At 38.3% G+C, this 15,486-nt stretch overlaps 1 protein-coding gene across 1 annotated transcript in view; it reads right to left on the bottom strand.

The window, feature by feature from the left end:
* Positions 1–3,940: 3,940 nt before the first annotated feature.
* KCNK2 (potassium two pore domain channel subfamily K member 2) overlaps positions 3,941–15,486 on the bottom strand; it is a 166,231-nt gene continuing 154,685 nt past the window's right edge. Inside the window, exon 5 of the mRNA XM_082613764.1 lies at positions 3,941–4,643. Within this exon, the coding sequence (XP_082469890.1) occupies positions 4,326–4,643 (318 nt within the window). The 3' untranslated portion in view covers positions 3,941–4,325. The remainder of the gene's footprint in view (positions 4,644–15,486) is intronic.

The following is a 15,486-nucleotide window of genomic DNA, read 5'->3' as shown; positions in this document are numbered from 1 at the left end:
GGAGAGGATGGTATAAGGGAGGCCAAAAGAAGACCCATTTGAAGAATTCTGGTCTTATTCCTAAAGAAATGAAGGACAATTAGTGGATTTAAACTGGACAGTAACACAATCAGATTTGCATATGAAAAAGATCATTCTTTCATCTGGAGCAGAGAATGAAACAAAAGCAGTTAGTAGAAGGGGGAGCTATGGCGGTGGCTTGGATAAAGGTTATGGCTTTGTATAAACTCAAGACACATTCAGGGTGCAAGTCAATATGTCTTGGTGATAGGTGGGTATGGGGTTGAAGGAGAGACGATGACATCAAAGATGACTTGCCCAACCAAATGGACGGTGATGCCATTTGCTGAAATAGGTGACACCTAAGGAGGCCCAGGTCTGGGGAAAGATAATGAGAGTCTTAGTTATGCTGAGGTGCCTTTGAGAAATGGAGAAATCCAACTGGAGTTACCTAGATGAAGATGGAGCTCAGAGAGAAATCCAATCTGAGAGGGCAAAAGAAAAAGAATAAAGACCAGGCAGTGAGTCTTTGGTGAATGTACAGAAGTACTTTGGAAAAGAACGACAGATAAAAAGAAAACAAAATAGCTGTAAATTGAGACAGGCATAACACAGTGAACATATTTTATAATGCTAATCCTAGGAAAATAACAAATGGTTTTATGAATCTTAGAAATAGTAAAAACTGGGGCTTAGTGAACAAATGGTGTTGAGTCAAACAAAAGAGCAGAGTCAAAAGTCCTGGTTATTGGAAATAATCCCTGTCTTTTAGGAAGGGGTAGCTGAGATCTGGGAGGGGAAGTATCATGTGTGAAACAAAAGCTGTATAATCCTTTGAGGTGGGGTGGGATGAAGGAGGCCCGTGGAGTTATGAAGATTCCCCCTTATTAAGATAGCCACAGTAAGTTACCGCCAAAAGTTTCTACCAAAAGTAACCAGGTTACTCCATGCCATCTCAGAACCAACAGATGAGCATGTGCAAGACCAGTAAGTTTCTCTGGAAAAGAACATTTAAGTAAAGTCATGCTGAAGCAAAAATCATATATTAATTTTAATGCAGTTATGAGTATTCAAAGAGACATCTTTTACTTTACACAAAAGCAAATTTATACTCACACTTTGATAAGGAACGCAAACCACAAATAAGTTATGATTTTACTAGAACAGCAAACATTTTTCTTTAATGGAAAACAAAAATAGTTCTTAGGCATAAATAGCTATCTCAAGTCTTCAGAATGTCTAAATATTGTTTTCTGGTGTTCCATGTACAATTTCTCTTAGTCTGAACTTCTGGCCTTCAGAATCAGTGAATTCTACAGAATTTTTTATACAAAGTGAGGTGGGGTTTAGTCCCCCTTTTATGTCATATGTTCCTTAGAATTTGAGAAAAAGACCAAGCCTTACACCCTTCTCTCATTTTTTTTGACGGCCAAGACAAATTATTCAATTCCTTCTTGGCTTTAAAAGTTTCACTTTTTCCTGTATTCCAAGGGTGAAATATTATTGAAAAAAAAGGCAGTGTGACATGAACTATGGTAGCAAAGTACATAGATTTATGTAATAAATTAATAGAACTCCAAAACAGTCATTTTAAATTTACTAGTTGTAAGGTGGATAGAAAGCCTTGTCTAGAACCCATGTCTAAGATTCCAGATCAGACAGTTCCTGATCCTTGCTGGGTTTGGTACTTTTTATTTTCCCAAATATCCTTCAGGGCAAAACTACTCATTCTTAAACTGGTCCACTGAAAAAAATAAACTCTTAGACTATGTCAAAACCTTTGTCAATATTCTCTCCACAAGAGGTAAACAAAATGAAACGTGAAAAAATAAAATTGATATAATACACGTTTCCTTAGATTTTTCCCAATCTTAAGGATAATGCTGGGGATCAGTTTTAGGATATTTACTGAGTATCAAGGTGCCTGGGAATGAATAAATAAATTTATGTAAGATACTGACAAGGTATGTAGTCCAAATATTTGGGGTACGAGGTTTAGAAGATTAGTTGGCAACTACCTTCTTTAGGCTTCAACACTGCCAGGATGTTTGACTTTGACTTTTCCTACAAAAACATTCAGGTGCCCATGTTCAGCATTCCAATTACTTCAGTGTCAAGACAAGGTCTAACAATGATTTAAGATATTGATATAATATAATTTAACAGAAACCATCTTGAATTTATATGCTCTTTAAAATATCATATTTTAAAAGTGAAATTTCAGGATTTTACTTTTGATTAACAGCCACCAAGAAGACATCTGCATGTATTTAACAAGGGTAGTAATACTGCATCAAAAATATTTCTTGAATACTGTGAACAAAGGAGCCACAAAAACTCAGCATGAAAAGTGGAGTTCTGCACAGCCAGAATCAGATCTAAATCCTCAGCAGCAAGCAGGAGACTCAGAAAATGCCGACTTTAATTACAAACTTTATTTGTCAATACAATTCACAGTTTATACATGGTGCATTCCACCATATGAACTTTCAGAACAGTTATTGAGGAAATGGGTGTAGCTTTCCTTCTAAAAGAGCCTGACTTTCTAAAATTTTGGTTAGAATTTTTTAAGTTTATAAAAGTACCTTCAACAAGTTAACTGAATATTTACATTTCTAGCTTAAATTTAAATTTTGGAAAATAAGCATCTATTAAGTTTTTTTTTTAAGATCCTGGGTTTATTTTTTAAGACCCTAATCTGAATGCCCCGTATTCAGATACACCCCTGACCCCCAAGAATAAAAGTAATGTTTTGCAATTATATTTAGGGAAATCATTTTCTTTCTGCATTTTACAAATTATATTTACAATGTACAGCAGATCTGTGTATGAAAATAAAAGAAAGAGTAGCAATCTACTAGGTAGGTGCCTTTACTGAATTTCTTCTGAATCTTGAAAACATCCAAAGAGTTGCAAGATATAAAATTAAACTAAAGAGGATTAACAGCCTTTTCTATCATCTTTTAAAAAAAAACTCAAGATTTAAATTGTGCTATAACAGCTTTTTCTCTAATGTCAGAGATGAATTATGCCTGCAATCTGCATTTTTCCATGTGCAAAATCACAGTGATCCCAGTTTCAACTCTGCTCTCACACTCAGCCACAACTCCAGAGGTATACCCACAGAAGGCTAGGACTGTGCCCAACTCTGCCTCCTACATTCCCTCCCCTCATCTGGCAAAAGTTACCCAAGGAAAGAAAATCATATGAGCTTTTCATACATCAAAAAGCAAATAGATGCTGGCAGTACAATGTTTATTAGCAAATGCTTGTAACACATTGTTTTACTATCTTCTTTTCATCCAAATGGCAATTCACACCAACTGTCTAAATTCGCCTTCAAGAATATCCATTTTCATTGTTTTGTCAGATCATTTATGTATATATATGGATATATATATATATATATATATGGCTTTTCTTCTTCCACCATTAAAAGATGTATATATAGTTAGTCAAAAATGATAAATTTTAAATACTGCCAGGAAAAAAGGGACTGATTGAGAGCAGTCAATTTTACTGGCCTGGTAATAATTACACTGTATATGTACCATTGGTACCTGAGTCAAATAAATACTCAAGAGGGGCCGTCTTTGCACCTCATTTCTCTGCAGTGCCTTTAACGCTAGGGTTTCTGAGTGTTGCTTCAATGTCCATCTAATTTGGCATCTATTCCTTCTTCGGGCATCATCACTCCGGTCATTTTACACACTGTTTCCAGCAAGGTATGGTATTCAAACAGGAGTTGTGGGGTAAAGGACTGCGGAGTTGAGCCTAGGGGTGGGGCGGGGAAGGAGAAACCACACATTAGCTAGAGAGGTTCTGTTTCTTCGTAAGATAAGGCACTGACAGAAAATTTCTTAGGTAAAAGGCTGCATAAGAATTTCTTGCCATTTACAAAAAGAAATCTTGTCATCCATAAATGGTCCATAATCTAGGCTCAGTTAGGTAGACCCTGAAAAGTTAAGGACTGATCCCTCAAAGCTACATTATTACCGGAAACAATTATAATTCATTCTGAGGCCTTTTGGCACATTTGGAAAAGAGAGAGGAAAACAGTCTGGGCACAAAAAGGCATCAGACATTGCTTGTTTTATTCCACTGGTCAAAGAAAGTGGACCATTCAACAAGAATCATCAAAAAGATAGTGCTGGCTCAGAATTCAAATTCTCTTGATGGTAGATGACCATGATAGGTGTATCTTTTTTTTTTTTTTTTCCTTTTTGGAGCTCATGCACAATTTAAAAAACACTACCAACAACAGTCAAAAAGAGCATATAGAAGTCCTCACCTATGGCTATGCCTAGGGCTCTTCAAAGAGAGGGCTATTTAATGTTCTCAATAACAGCAATTTCCTCGCCTGCACAGTGTGGCGTCAATCCGTTCAAATAGATACTTTCAGTTTTCAGTAAGGGAGGCAAGACATCCCTCTCGCTGGCAAGGTGGTTCACTGACAGGGTCCTCCTACAGGGAGTCAGCTCCTGGTTGTGGTTTCCAGCCAGTTCTGCGGAGAGCTTCCGCTTTATGGAGGTGGCACGCTGGAACTTGTCGTAAATCTCCACGCTCAGCCGCCTCCTGGTTTCCTTGAATTCGGCCGTGACGTTGGCTGTCCACTCAGCAGCATGGGCTCTGAACTCTCCCACCTGGAACATGCACGCAGAGAAATGACAGAGACACCAACAGGACAGTCAATGTTTTGTGTGCTTTATCTTCTGATCACTGTATTTGGGGGTTTTGAAAAGAAGACTGTAGCCTTTTGTAATATGAGAGGTCTGAGAATTGAGGTACTTAGGCAAGTTGTGAGGAACAAGCTTCCATTTTATATAGTTATGACTCTAAAAATGAATCTGTGAGCTTAAACTCTATTAACCAAATTATATTACAGGTACTAGATGCCCTTGTTTTTGGAGACAAATCCTGTCATTGAAACTTCTGATCAAAAGGCAATCTCTAACTTTTTAAAGCTCTGTTTCCTTTTTAATCTGTAATTTAAAGAAGTATTTGAATGTAGAGAAGGCAATAATACATAGGAGAAGCAGCAAAACAGAGTAAAAGAGCCTGGAGTGTGAACCCAGGTGACGTGGTTGGTTCTCATAGCAGTGATGCTGTTTGCTCAGGATATAAACAGAGATTTTAGAGAGCAGAAACGGTGTGTGCAAGAACTTTGACTCCAGCCCCACACTGGTCATTTAGGAATCCTCTATTTACTAAATAAGCAATAAAATATTTTGTTTCTGATTCCAGGGAAAGCAAATAAACAAGGCCTGGCAAGTTCATTTTGAGGCCCATATTAAGTCCAAGGAATAGTTTCTCAATGAATGTTTGTGGAATTAGTGAAGTTAACCTGTCTGAGATGCCATTTCCTCAGCTGTGGAACAGGCATCTTCACAGCACACACCTAGCAGGATGGCTGGGTAATGCACTTCAACTGCAAGAGCCTATCACTGTATAGTTATCATTGTGGCCTTTGTTTGAGGTTGAAGAAAAAGACATTGCCAAGTGCTAAGCATGTGCATAATGTTTTCTTCGACCTCTTTAAAATTATATCTGCACTTTAGTGACCTAAAACAGAATAATGACCCATCCCACGGGAAACTTTATAATCTTTTTCTTAACCAACTAGAATTTAATAATCTAGGATATCTCTTAGAATAATCTCCTAACGTGGAACAACTCCCCCATTCCCTATTGCTAGCACTTCTGCTCTTGGATTAGGGAGCCCCACAGAACTCAATTTTTAAGTGAAATGGTCTCCTTTTTACCTGGCAAGCAAATAACTACTGCTTTGTTTTGTTTTGTTTTACCTCTGTCGCTTTTTGTTTTAAATTTTGATGTGCGAAATATAATTGATGGTTTCTGCTATAGTCTGAACGTTGGTGTCTCCTGAAAATTCATATGTTGAAATATTAACTGCAAAGGTGATTATATTAGGAGGTGAGGCCTTAGGGAGGTGCTTAAGTCATGAAGTGAAGCCTTCATGCATGAGATCAGCACTCTTATAAAAGAGGTTCCAGAGAGATCCCTCACCCCTTCCACCATGTGAGGACACAGTAAGAAAGCTTTGTCTACAAACCAGGAAGAGTCCTCACTCTGTCATGTTGGCACTGTGATCTTGAATCTCTAGAACTGTGAGAAATAAATGCTGTTTATAAGATCCCCAGGGTGTGGTATTTTGTTATAGCAGCTTGATCAGACAAAGTCTGGTTCTAAATATTTATACTGAAAATCTGATTTATAAGAGAGCATATGTATGTACCTGTACTTCAACATGATGTATACATGCACTTGGATGGTCATAGATATGTTTGTGTGTGTGTGTATGGAAACTGTTCAAATATCCTTAGAAGGTGGCACATGGCAGACCAACTCTTCCTCATCCATCCATAATCACATACCTGCACACATTTGATGATCTACTTTTATTTTATAAAGGTCTTTTATTTCCCATTTGTATTGACCTAGCAAGAAATAATTGCTTGTTTTCTTGGTCTGGTTCTGAAAAAAGCAAACTGGAAAAATGAGAACTTTGTGGCACACATAACTGGCAAGATCAAGCATTCCTTAATCACTGAGGCAACTTAAAGGGAACTTGCAGGGAAAGAAGTACTAAATTTGTAGTGATTCAGCCTGAAGATTCTTACTGTTCCCATAAGGGACTGTGTCTGAATGTACTTAGATCTAAAAGCAATTATTGAATTTTTAATTCTGCTTTGGGGGGACTCTCTGGTTAGAGAAGTATAGGCAGTATCAATCAGTGGTAAAAAATGCTGAATCACTCCAAATGCACTTATAAATAAACCCTCCAATTGTTGATATTCTTTTTCTATTTACCTAGCTGTCTTTTTGATTAGACTAAGCATTCTTGAGTTCGGAGTCTATAGTACATTCAATGGTGTATATAAAACATCTAGTGTCTGGAATAGAGAAGGCACTGAGTAGAAACTTGATAAACTGCATTGAATTAATAAGTAAATACTATCAAGAAAGTTGCAAAATAATATTTTAACATAAACAGTTAAGAGATTCAGTTGTTTCTCTACCAGTTTCAACTTAATTTTAAAGACGGAAAATTGCAGCCTGCTTAAAGATGGTGCACAAGCACAAAGAGAAAACCTGATTAATATGGTCTTGAACAATACAGTTAATCATTGTCCAACATGTTATTAAATTCTTCTAGTTTACAGTACAGATAATCCTGAGCAGTGTGAAATTTGCTATTTAAAATAAAACAGTAGGAGATCTTCAAGATGGCAGAGGAGTAAGATGTAGAGATCATCTTCCTCCCCACAATACATCAGAAATACATCTACAGGTGGAACAACTCCTACAGAACACCTACTGAACACTGGCAGAAGACCTCAGACTTCCCAAAAGGTAAGAAACTCCCCACGTACCTGGGTAGGGCAAAAGAAAAAAGAAAAAACAGAGACAGAAGAATAGGGATGGGACCTGGACCCCTGGGAGGGAGCTGTGAAGGAGGAAAGGTTTCCACACACTAGGAAGCCCCTTCGTGGGCAGAGATGGGGGGCAGAGGGGGAGCTTCAGAGCCACAGAGGAGAGCACAGCAACAGGGGTGCGGAGGGCAAAGCGGAGAGATTCCCGCACAGAGGATCAGTGCTGACCAGCACTCACCAGCCCGAGAGGCTTGTCTGCTCACCCGCTGGGGTGGGTGGGGGCTGGAAGCTGAGGCTCAGGCTTCGGAGGTCGGATCCCAGGGAGAGGACTGCGGTTGGCCGCGTGAACACAGCCTGAAGAGGGCTAATGCGCCATAGCTAGCCAGGAGGGAGTCCGGGAAACAGTCTGGACATGCCTAAGAGGCAAGAGACCATTGTTTTGGGGTGCACGAGGAGAGGGGATTCAGAGCACCACCTAAATGAGATCCAGAGATGGGCGTGAGCCACAGCTATCCGCACGGACACCAGAGACAGGCATGGGATGCTAAGGCTGCTGCTGCAGCCACCAAGAAGTCTGTGTGCAAGCACAGGTCACTATCCACACCTCCCCTCCCGGGAGCCTGTGCAACCCGCCACTGCCAGGGTCCCGATCCAGAGACAACTTCCCACGGAGAACACAAGGCGCGCCTCAGGCTGTTGCAACATCACACTGGCCTCGGCCGCTGCAAGCACACCCCACATTCCGTACCCCTACCTCCCCCGGGCCTGAGTGAGCCAGAGCCCCTGAATCAGCTGCTCCTTTAACCCCGTCCTGTCTGAGTGAAGAACAGATGCCCTCACGTGACCTACATGCAGAGGTGGGGCAATCCAAAGCTGAAACCCAGGAGCTGTGAGAACAAAGAAAAGAAAGGGAAATTTCTCCCAGCAGCCTCAGGAGCAGCAGATTAAATCTGCACAATCAAATTGATGTACCCTGCATCACTGGAATACCTGAATAGACAACGAATTATCCCAAAATTGAGGCGGTGGACTTTGGGAGCACTGTAGACTTGGGGTTTGCTTTCTGTATCTAATTTTTTTTGGTTTTATGTTTATCTTAGTTTACTATTTAGAGTTTAGTATCCTTGGTACATTTGTTTATTGATTTGGTTGCTCCCTTCCTTTATATACATATATATATATATATATATATATATATATATATATATATTTCCCTTTTCTCTTTTTGTGAGTGTGTTTATGTATACTTCTTTGTGTAATTCTGCCTGCTTTGCTTTTACCATTTGTCCTAGTATTCTGTCTGTCCGTTTTTGTTTTTAGCACTGGATTTGTTTTTGGTTTGGTTGCTCGCTTTTTTTTTTATTACTTTTTAATTTTTTTTACTTTTAATAATTTTTTTATTTTAATAACTTTATTTTATTTTTTCCTTTCATTCATTTCTTCTCACTTTTTCTCTGAGCCATGTGGCTGACAGGGTCTTGGTGCTCCAGCCAGGTGTCAGGCCTGTGCCACTGAGGTGGGAGAGCCAAGTTCAGGACATTGGTCTACCAGAGACATCCCGGCTCCACATAATATCAAATGGCGAAAGCTCTCCCACAGATCTCCATCTCAATGCTAAGACCCAGCTCCACTCAACAACCAGCAAGCTACAGTGCTGGACACCCTATGCCAAACAACTACCAAGACAGGAACACAAAACCACCCATTAGCAGAGAGGCTGCCTAAAATCATAATAAGGTCACAGGCACCCCAAAACACACCACCGGACGCAGTCTTGCCCACCAGAAAGACGAGACCCAGCCTCATCCACCACAACACAGGAACCAGTCCCCTCCACCAGGAAGCCTACACAACCCACTAAACCAACCTTAGGCACTGAGGGCAGACACCATAAACAACGGGAACTATGAACCAGCAGCCTGCAAAAAGGAGACCCCAAACACAGTAAGATAAGCAAAATGAGAAGACAGAGAAGCACACAGCAGATGAAGGAGCAAGGTAAAAACCCATCAGACCAACAAATGCAGAGGAAATAGGCAGTCCACCTGAAAAAGAATTCAGAGTAATGAGAGTAAAGATGATCCAAAATCTTGGAAATAGAATGGAGAAAACACAAGAAACGTTTAACAAGGAACTAGAAGAACTAAAGAGCAAACAAACAACAATGAATAAAACAATAAATGAAATTTAGAATTCTATAGAAGGAATCAATAGCAGAATAACTGAGGCAGAAGAATGGATAAGTGACCTGAAAGATAAAATAGAGGAAATAGGGCTTCCCTGGTGGCGCAGTGGTTGTGAATCTGCCTGCCAATGCAGGGGACACGGGTTCGAGCCCTGGTCTGGGAAGATCCCACATGCCACAGAGCAACTGGGCCCGTGAGCCACAACTACTGAGCCTGCGTGTCTGGAGCTTGTGCTCTGCAACAAGAGCGGCCGCGATACTGAGAGACCCACGCACCGTGATGGAGTGCCCCCGCTTGCCGCAACTAGAGAAAGCCCTCACACAGAAACGAAGACCCAACAGAGCCAAAAATAAATTAATTAATTAATTTTTAAAAATAGTGGAAATAACTACGGCAGAGCAGAATAAAGAAAAAAGAATGAAAAGAATTCAGAACAGCTCAGAGACCTCTGGGACAACATTAAACGCACTAACATTTGAATTATAGGGGTCCCAGAAGAAGAAGAGAGGAAGAAAGGGAAGGAGAAGAGATTATAGTTGAAAACTTCCATAATATGGGAAAGGAGATAATCAAGTCCAGGAAGCACAGAGATTCCCATACAGGATAAATCCAAGGAGAAAAAGGCCAAGACACATATTAATCAAACTACCAAAAATTAAATATAAAGAAAAAATATTAAAAGCAGCAAGGGAAAAGAAAATAATAACATACAAGGGAATCGCCATAAGGTTAACAACTGATCTTTCAGCAGAAACTCTGCAAGCCAGAAGGGAGTGGCAGGACATATTTAAAGTGATGAAGGGGAAAAACCTACAACCAAGATTACTCTGCCCAGCAAGGATCTAATTCAGATTCAACAGAGAAATTAAAAACTTTACAGACAAGCAAAAGCTAAGAGAATCCAGCACCACCAAACAAGCTTTACAGCAAGTGCTAAAGGAACTTCTCTAGGCAGGAAACACAAAAGAAGGAAAAGACCTATAATAACAAACCCAAAACAATTAAGAAAATGGGAATAGGAACATACATATCAATAGTTACCTTAAATGGAAATGGATTAAATGCTCCCACCAAAAGACATAGACTGGCTGAATGGATACAAAAACACGACCCATACATATGCTATCTACATGAGACCCACTTCAGACCTAGGGACACATACAGACTGAAAGTGAGGGGATGGAAAAAGATATCCCATGCAAATGGAAATGAAAAGAAAGCGGGAGTAGCAATTCTCATATCAGACAAAATAGACTTTAAAACAGAATATTACAAGAGACAAAGAAGGACACTACATAATGATCAAGGGATCAATCCAAGAAGAAGATATAACAATTGTAGATATTTATGCACCCAATATAGGAGCACCTCCGTACATAAGGCAATGGCTAACAGCCATAAAAAGGGAAATCAAAAGTAACACAATCATAATAGGGGACTTTAATACCCCACTTTCACCAATGGACAGATCATCCAAAATGAAAATAAATAAGGAAAGACAAGCTTTAAATGATACATTAAACAAGATGGACTTAATTGATATTTATAGGACATTCCATCCAAAAACAACAGAATACACTTTCTTCTCAAGTGCTCATGGAACATTCTCCAGGATAGATCATATCTTGGGTCACAAATGAAGCTTTGGTAAATTTAAGAAAATTTAAATCATATCAAGTATCTTTTCCGACCACAATGCTATGAGACTAGGTATCAATTACAGGAAAAAATCTGTAAAATATACAAACACATGGAGGCTAAAAAACACACTATTACAAAGCCAAGAGATCACTGAAGATATCCAAGAGGAAGTAAAAAAATACCTAGAAACAAATGACAATGAAAACAGGACGACCCAAAATCTATGGGACGCAGCAAAAGCAGTTCTAAAAGGGAAGTTTATAGCAAAACAACCCTACCTCAAGAGACAAGAAACATCTCAAACAACCTAACATTACACCTAAAGCAATTAGAGAAAGAAGAAGAAAAAAAAACCCAAAGTTAGCAGAAGGAAAGAAATCATAAAGATCAGATCAGAAATAAATGGAAAAGAAATGAAGGAAACAACAGCAAAGGTCATTAAAACTAAAAGCTGGTTCTTTGAGAAGATAAACAAAATTGATAAACCATTAGCCAGACTCATCAAGAAAAAAAGGGAGAAGACTCAAATCAATAGAATTAGAAACAAAAAAGGAGAAGTAACAACTGACACTGCAGAAATACAAAGGATCATGAGAGATTACTACAAGCAATTATATGCCAATAAAATGGCCAACCTGGAAGAAATGGACAAATTCTTAGAAATGCACAACCTGCCGAGACTGAACAAGGAAGAAATAGAAAATACAAACAGACCAATCACAAGCACTGAAATTGAGACTGTGATTAAAAATCTTCCAACAAACAAAAGCCCAGGACCAGATGGCTTAACAGGCGAATTCTATCAAACATTTAGAGAAGAGCTAACACCTATCCTTCTCAAACTTTTCCAAAGTATAGCAGAGGGAGGATTACTCCCAAACTCATTCTATGAGGCCACCATTACTCTGATACCAAAATCAGACAAAGATGTCACAAAGAAAGAAAACTACAGGCCAATATCACTGATGAACATAGATGAAAAAATTCTCAACAAAATACTAGCAAACAGAATCCAACAGCACATTAAAAGGATCATATACCATGATCAAGTGGGGTTTATCCCAGGAGTGCAAGCATTCTTCAATATACGCAAATCAATCAATATACGTGAATCAATCAATTAACAAACGAAGGAGAAAAACCATACGATCATCTCAATAGATAGAGAAAAAGCTTTCAACAGAATTCAACACCCATTTATGATAAAAACCCTCCAGAAAGTACACATAGAGGGAACTTACCTCAACATAATAAAGGCCATATATGACAAACCCACAGCCAACTTCATTCTCAATGGTGAAAAACTGAAACCATTTCCTCTAAGATCAGGAACAAGACAAGGTTGTGCACTCTCACCACTAATATTTAACATAGTTTTGTAAGTTTTAGCTATAGCAGTCAGAGAAGAAAAAGAAATAAAAGGAATACAAATCAGAAAAGAAGTAGTAAAGCTGTCACTCTTTGCAGATAACATGATACTATACATAGAGAATCCTAAAGAGGCTACCAGAGAACTACTAGAGCTAATCAATGAATTTGGTAAAATAGTAGCATACAAAAATAATGCACAGAAATCTCTTGCATTCCTATACACTAATGATGAAAAATCTGAAAGAGAAATTAAGGAAACACTCCCATTTACCACTGCAACAGAAAGAATAAAATACCTTGGAATAAACCTACCTAAGGAGGCAAAAGACCTGTATGCAGAAAACTATAAGACACTGATGAAAGAAATTAAAGATGATACAAACAGATGGAGAGATATACCATGTTCTATGGATTGGAAGAATCAACATTGTGAAAATGACTCTAGTACCCAAAGCAATCTACAGATTCAAAGCAATCCCTATTAACTACCACTGGCATTTTTCACAGAACTAGAAAAAATATTTCACAGTTTGTATGGAAACACAAAAGACCCTGAATAGCCAAAGCAATCTTGAGAAAGAAAAATGGAGCTGGAGGAATCAGGCTCACTGATTTCAGACTCTACTACAAAGCTACAGTAATCAAGATAGTATGGTACTGGCACAAAAACAGAAATACAGATCAATGGAACAGGATAGAAAGCCCAGAGATAAACCCACACACATATGGTCAGCTTATTTTTGATAAAGGAGGCAAGAATATACAATGGAGAAAAGACAGCCTCTTCAATAAGTGCCACTGCGAAAACTGGACAGCTACATGTAAAAGAATGAAATTAGAACACTCCCTAACAGCATACAGAAAAATAAACTCAAAATGGATTAAGACCTAAATTTAAGGCCAGACAGTATAAAACTCTTAGAGGAAAACACAGCAGAAAACTCTTTGACATAAATCACAGCAAGATCCTTTTTGACTCACCTCCTAGAAAAATGGAAATAAAAACAAAAATAAACAAATGGGACCTAATGAAATTTAAAAGCTTTTGCACAGCAAAGGAAACCATAAACGAGACCAAAAGACAACCCTCAGAGTTGGAGAAAATATTTGCAAACGAAGCAAGTGACAAAGGATTAATCTCCAAAATTTACAAGAAGCTAATGTAGCACAATATCAAAAAAACAAATAAACCAATCCAAAAATGGGCAGAAGACCTAAATAGACATTTCTCCAAAGAAGATATACAGATTGCCAACAAACACATAAAAGGACACTCAACATCCCTAATCATTAGAGAAATGAAAATCAAAACTACAATGAGGCTATCACCTCACAGTCAGAATGGCCATCACCAAAAAATCTACAAACAAAAAATGCTGGAGAGGGTGTGGAGAAAAGGGAACCCTCTTGCACTGTTGGTGGGAATGTAAATTGATACAGCCACTATACAGAACAGTATGGAGGTTCCTTTAAAAACTAAAAATAGAACTACCATATCACCCAGCAATCCCACTACTGGGCATATACCCTGAGAAAACCATAATTCAAAAAGAGTCATGTACCATAATGTTCATTGCAGCTCTATTTACAATAGCCAGGACATGGAAGCAACCTAAGTGTCCATCGACAGATGAATGGATAAAGAAGATGTGGCGCATATATACAATGGAATATTACTCGACCATAAAAAGAAACGAAATTCAGTTATGTGTAGTGAGATGGATTGACCTACAGTCTGTCATACAGAGTGAACTAAATCAGAAAGAGAAAAACAAATACAGTATGCTAACACATATATATGGAATCTAAAAAAAAAAAAAAAAAAAAAAAGGTTCAGAAGAACCTAGGGGCAGGACCGGAATAAGGACACAGATGTAGAGAATGGACTTTAGTACACGGGGAGTGGGAAGGGTAAGCTGGGATGAAGTGAGAGAGTGGCATGGACATATATACACTGCCAAATGTAAACTAGGTTGCTAGTGGGAAGCAGCCGCATAGCACAGGGAGATCAGCTCGGTGCTTTGTGACCACCTAGAGGCATGGGATAGGGAGGGTGGGAGGGAGACGCAAGAGGGAGGAGATATGGGGATATATGTATATGTATAGCTGATTCCCTTTTTTATAAAGAAGAAACTAACACACCATTGTAAAGCAATTATACTCCAATGAAGATGTTAAAAAAATAAAATAAAACAGTAATTATTGATTAAAACTAAACATTTCTATCTGACTTTTATTCCCACCTTACCAATGATCTTATTAAAGAGGAATTAATCTGTTACATTTGAGAATTCATAATTTTCTAAGTGTAAAAAAACAAATACTAATATACTGTTTTCTATGATGAGCTTCTCTTAGTAGTAAGGTTAATATTATAAAGGGAACAGCTAAGAATCTACATTTTTGTTTAAATAAATGTCTGTGAAAAGTATAAGAATCAACAACTATATTCAATTTCCTCCCATATACAAGTGGGTAATGAGAAATAATCACTTACTTAAAGGACGTCCATCTGAGCAAGCCGCTCAGTCATGCTTCAAGTCTGGAGGCACTGTCAGAACTTATGGACCTAAAATTAAGTCTATTATTTTTTTAAATTGATTTTTATTGGGTATAGTTGATTTACAATGTTGTGTTAGTTTCTGCTGTACAGCAAAGTGAATCAGTTTTACATATACATATATCCACTCTTTTTTAGATTCTTTTCCCATATAGGTCATTACACAGTATTGAGTAGAGTTCCCTGTGCTACACAGTAGGTTCTTATTAGTTATCTGTTTTATATATCATAGTGTGTATATGTCAATCCCAAACTACCAATTTATCCCTCCCCCCCTTCTCCCTTGGTAAGCATAAGTTTGTTTTCTACATCTGTGACTCTATTTCTGTTTTGT

The sequence above is a fragment of the Mesoplodon mirus genome, assembly GCF_964341445.2.
Source record: "Mesoplodon mirus genome assembly, chromosome: 3".
In the NCBI taxonomy this organism is placed as follows: Eukaryota; Metazoa; Chordata; class Mammalia; order Artiodactyla; family Ziphiidae; genus Mesoplodon; species Mesoplodon mirus.
The sequence above is the reverse complement of the archived record's forward strand: the minus strand, read 5'-3'. Positions and strand labels throughout refer to the sequence as shown.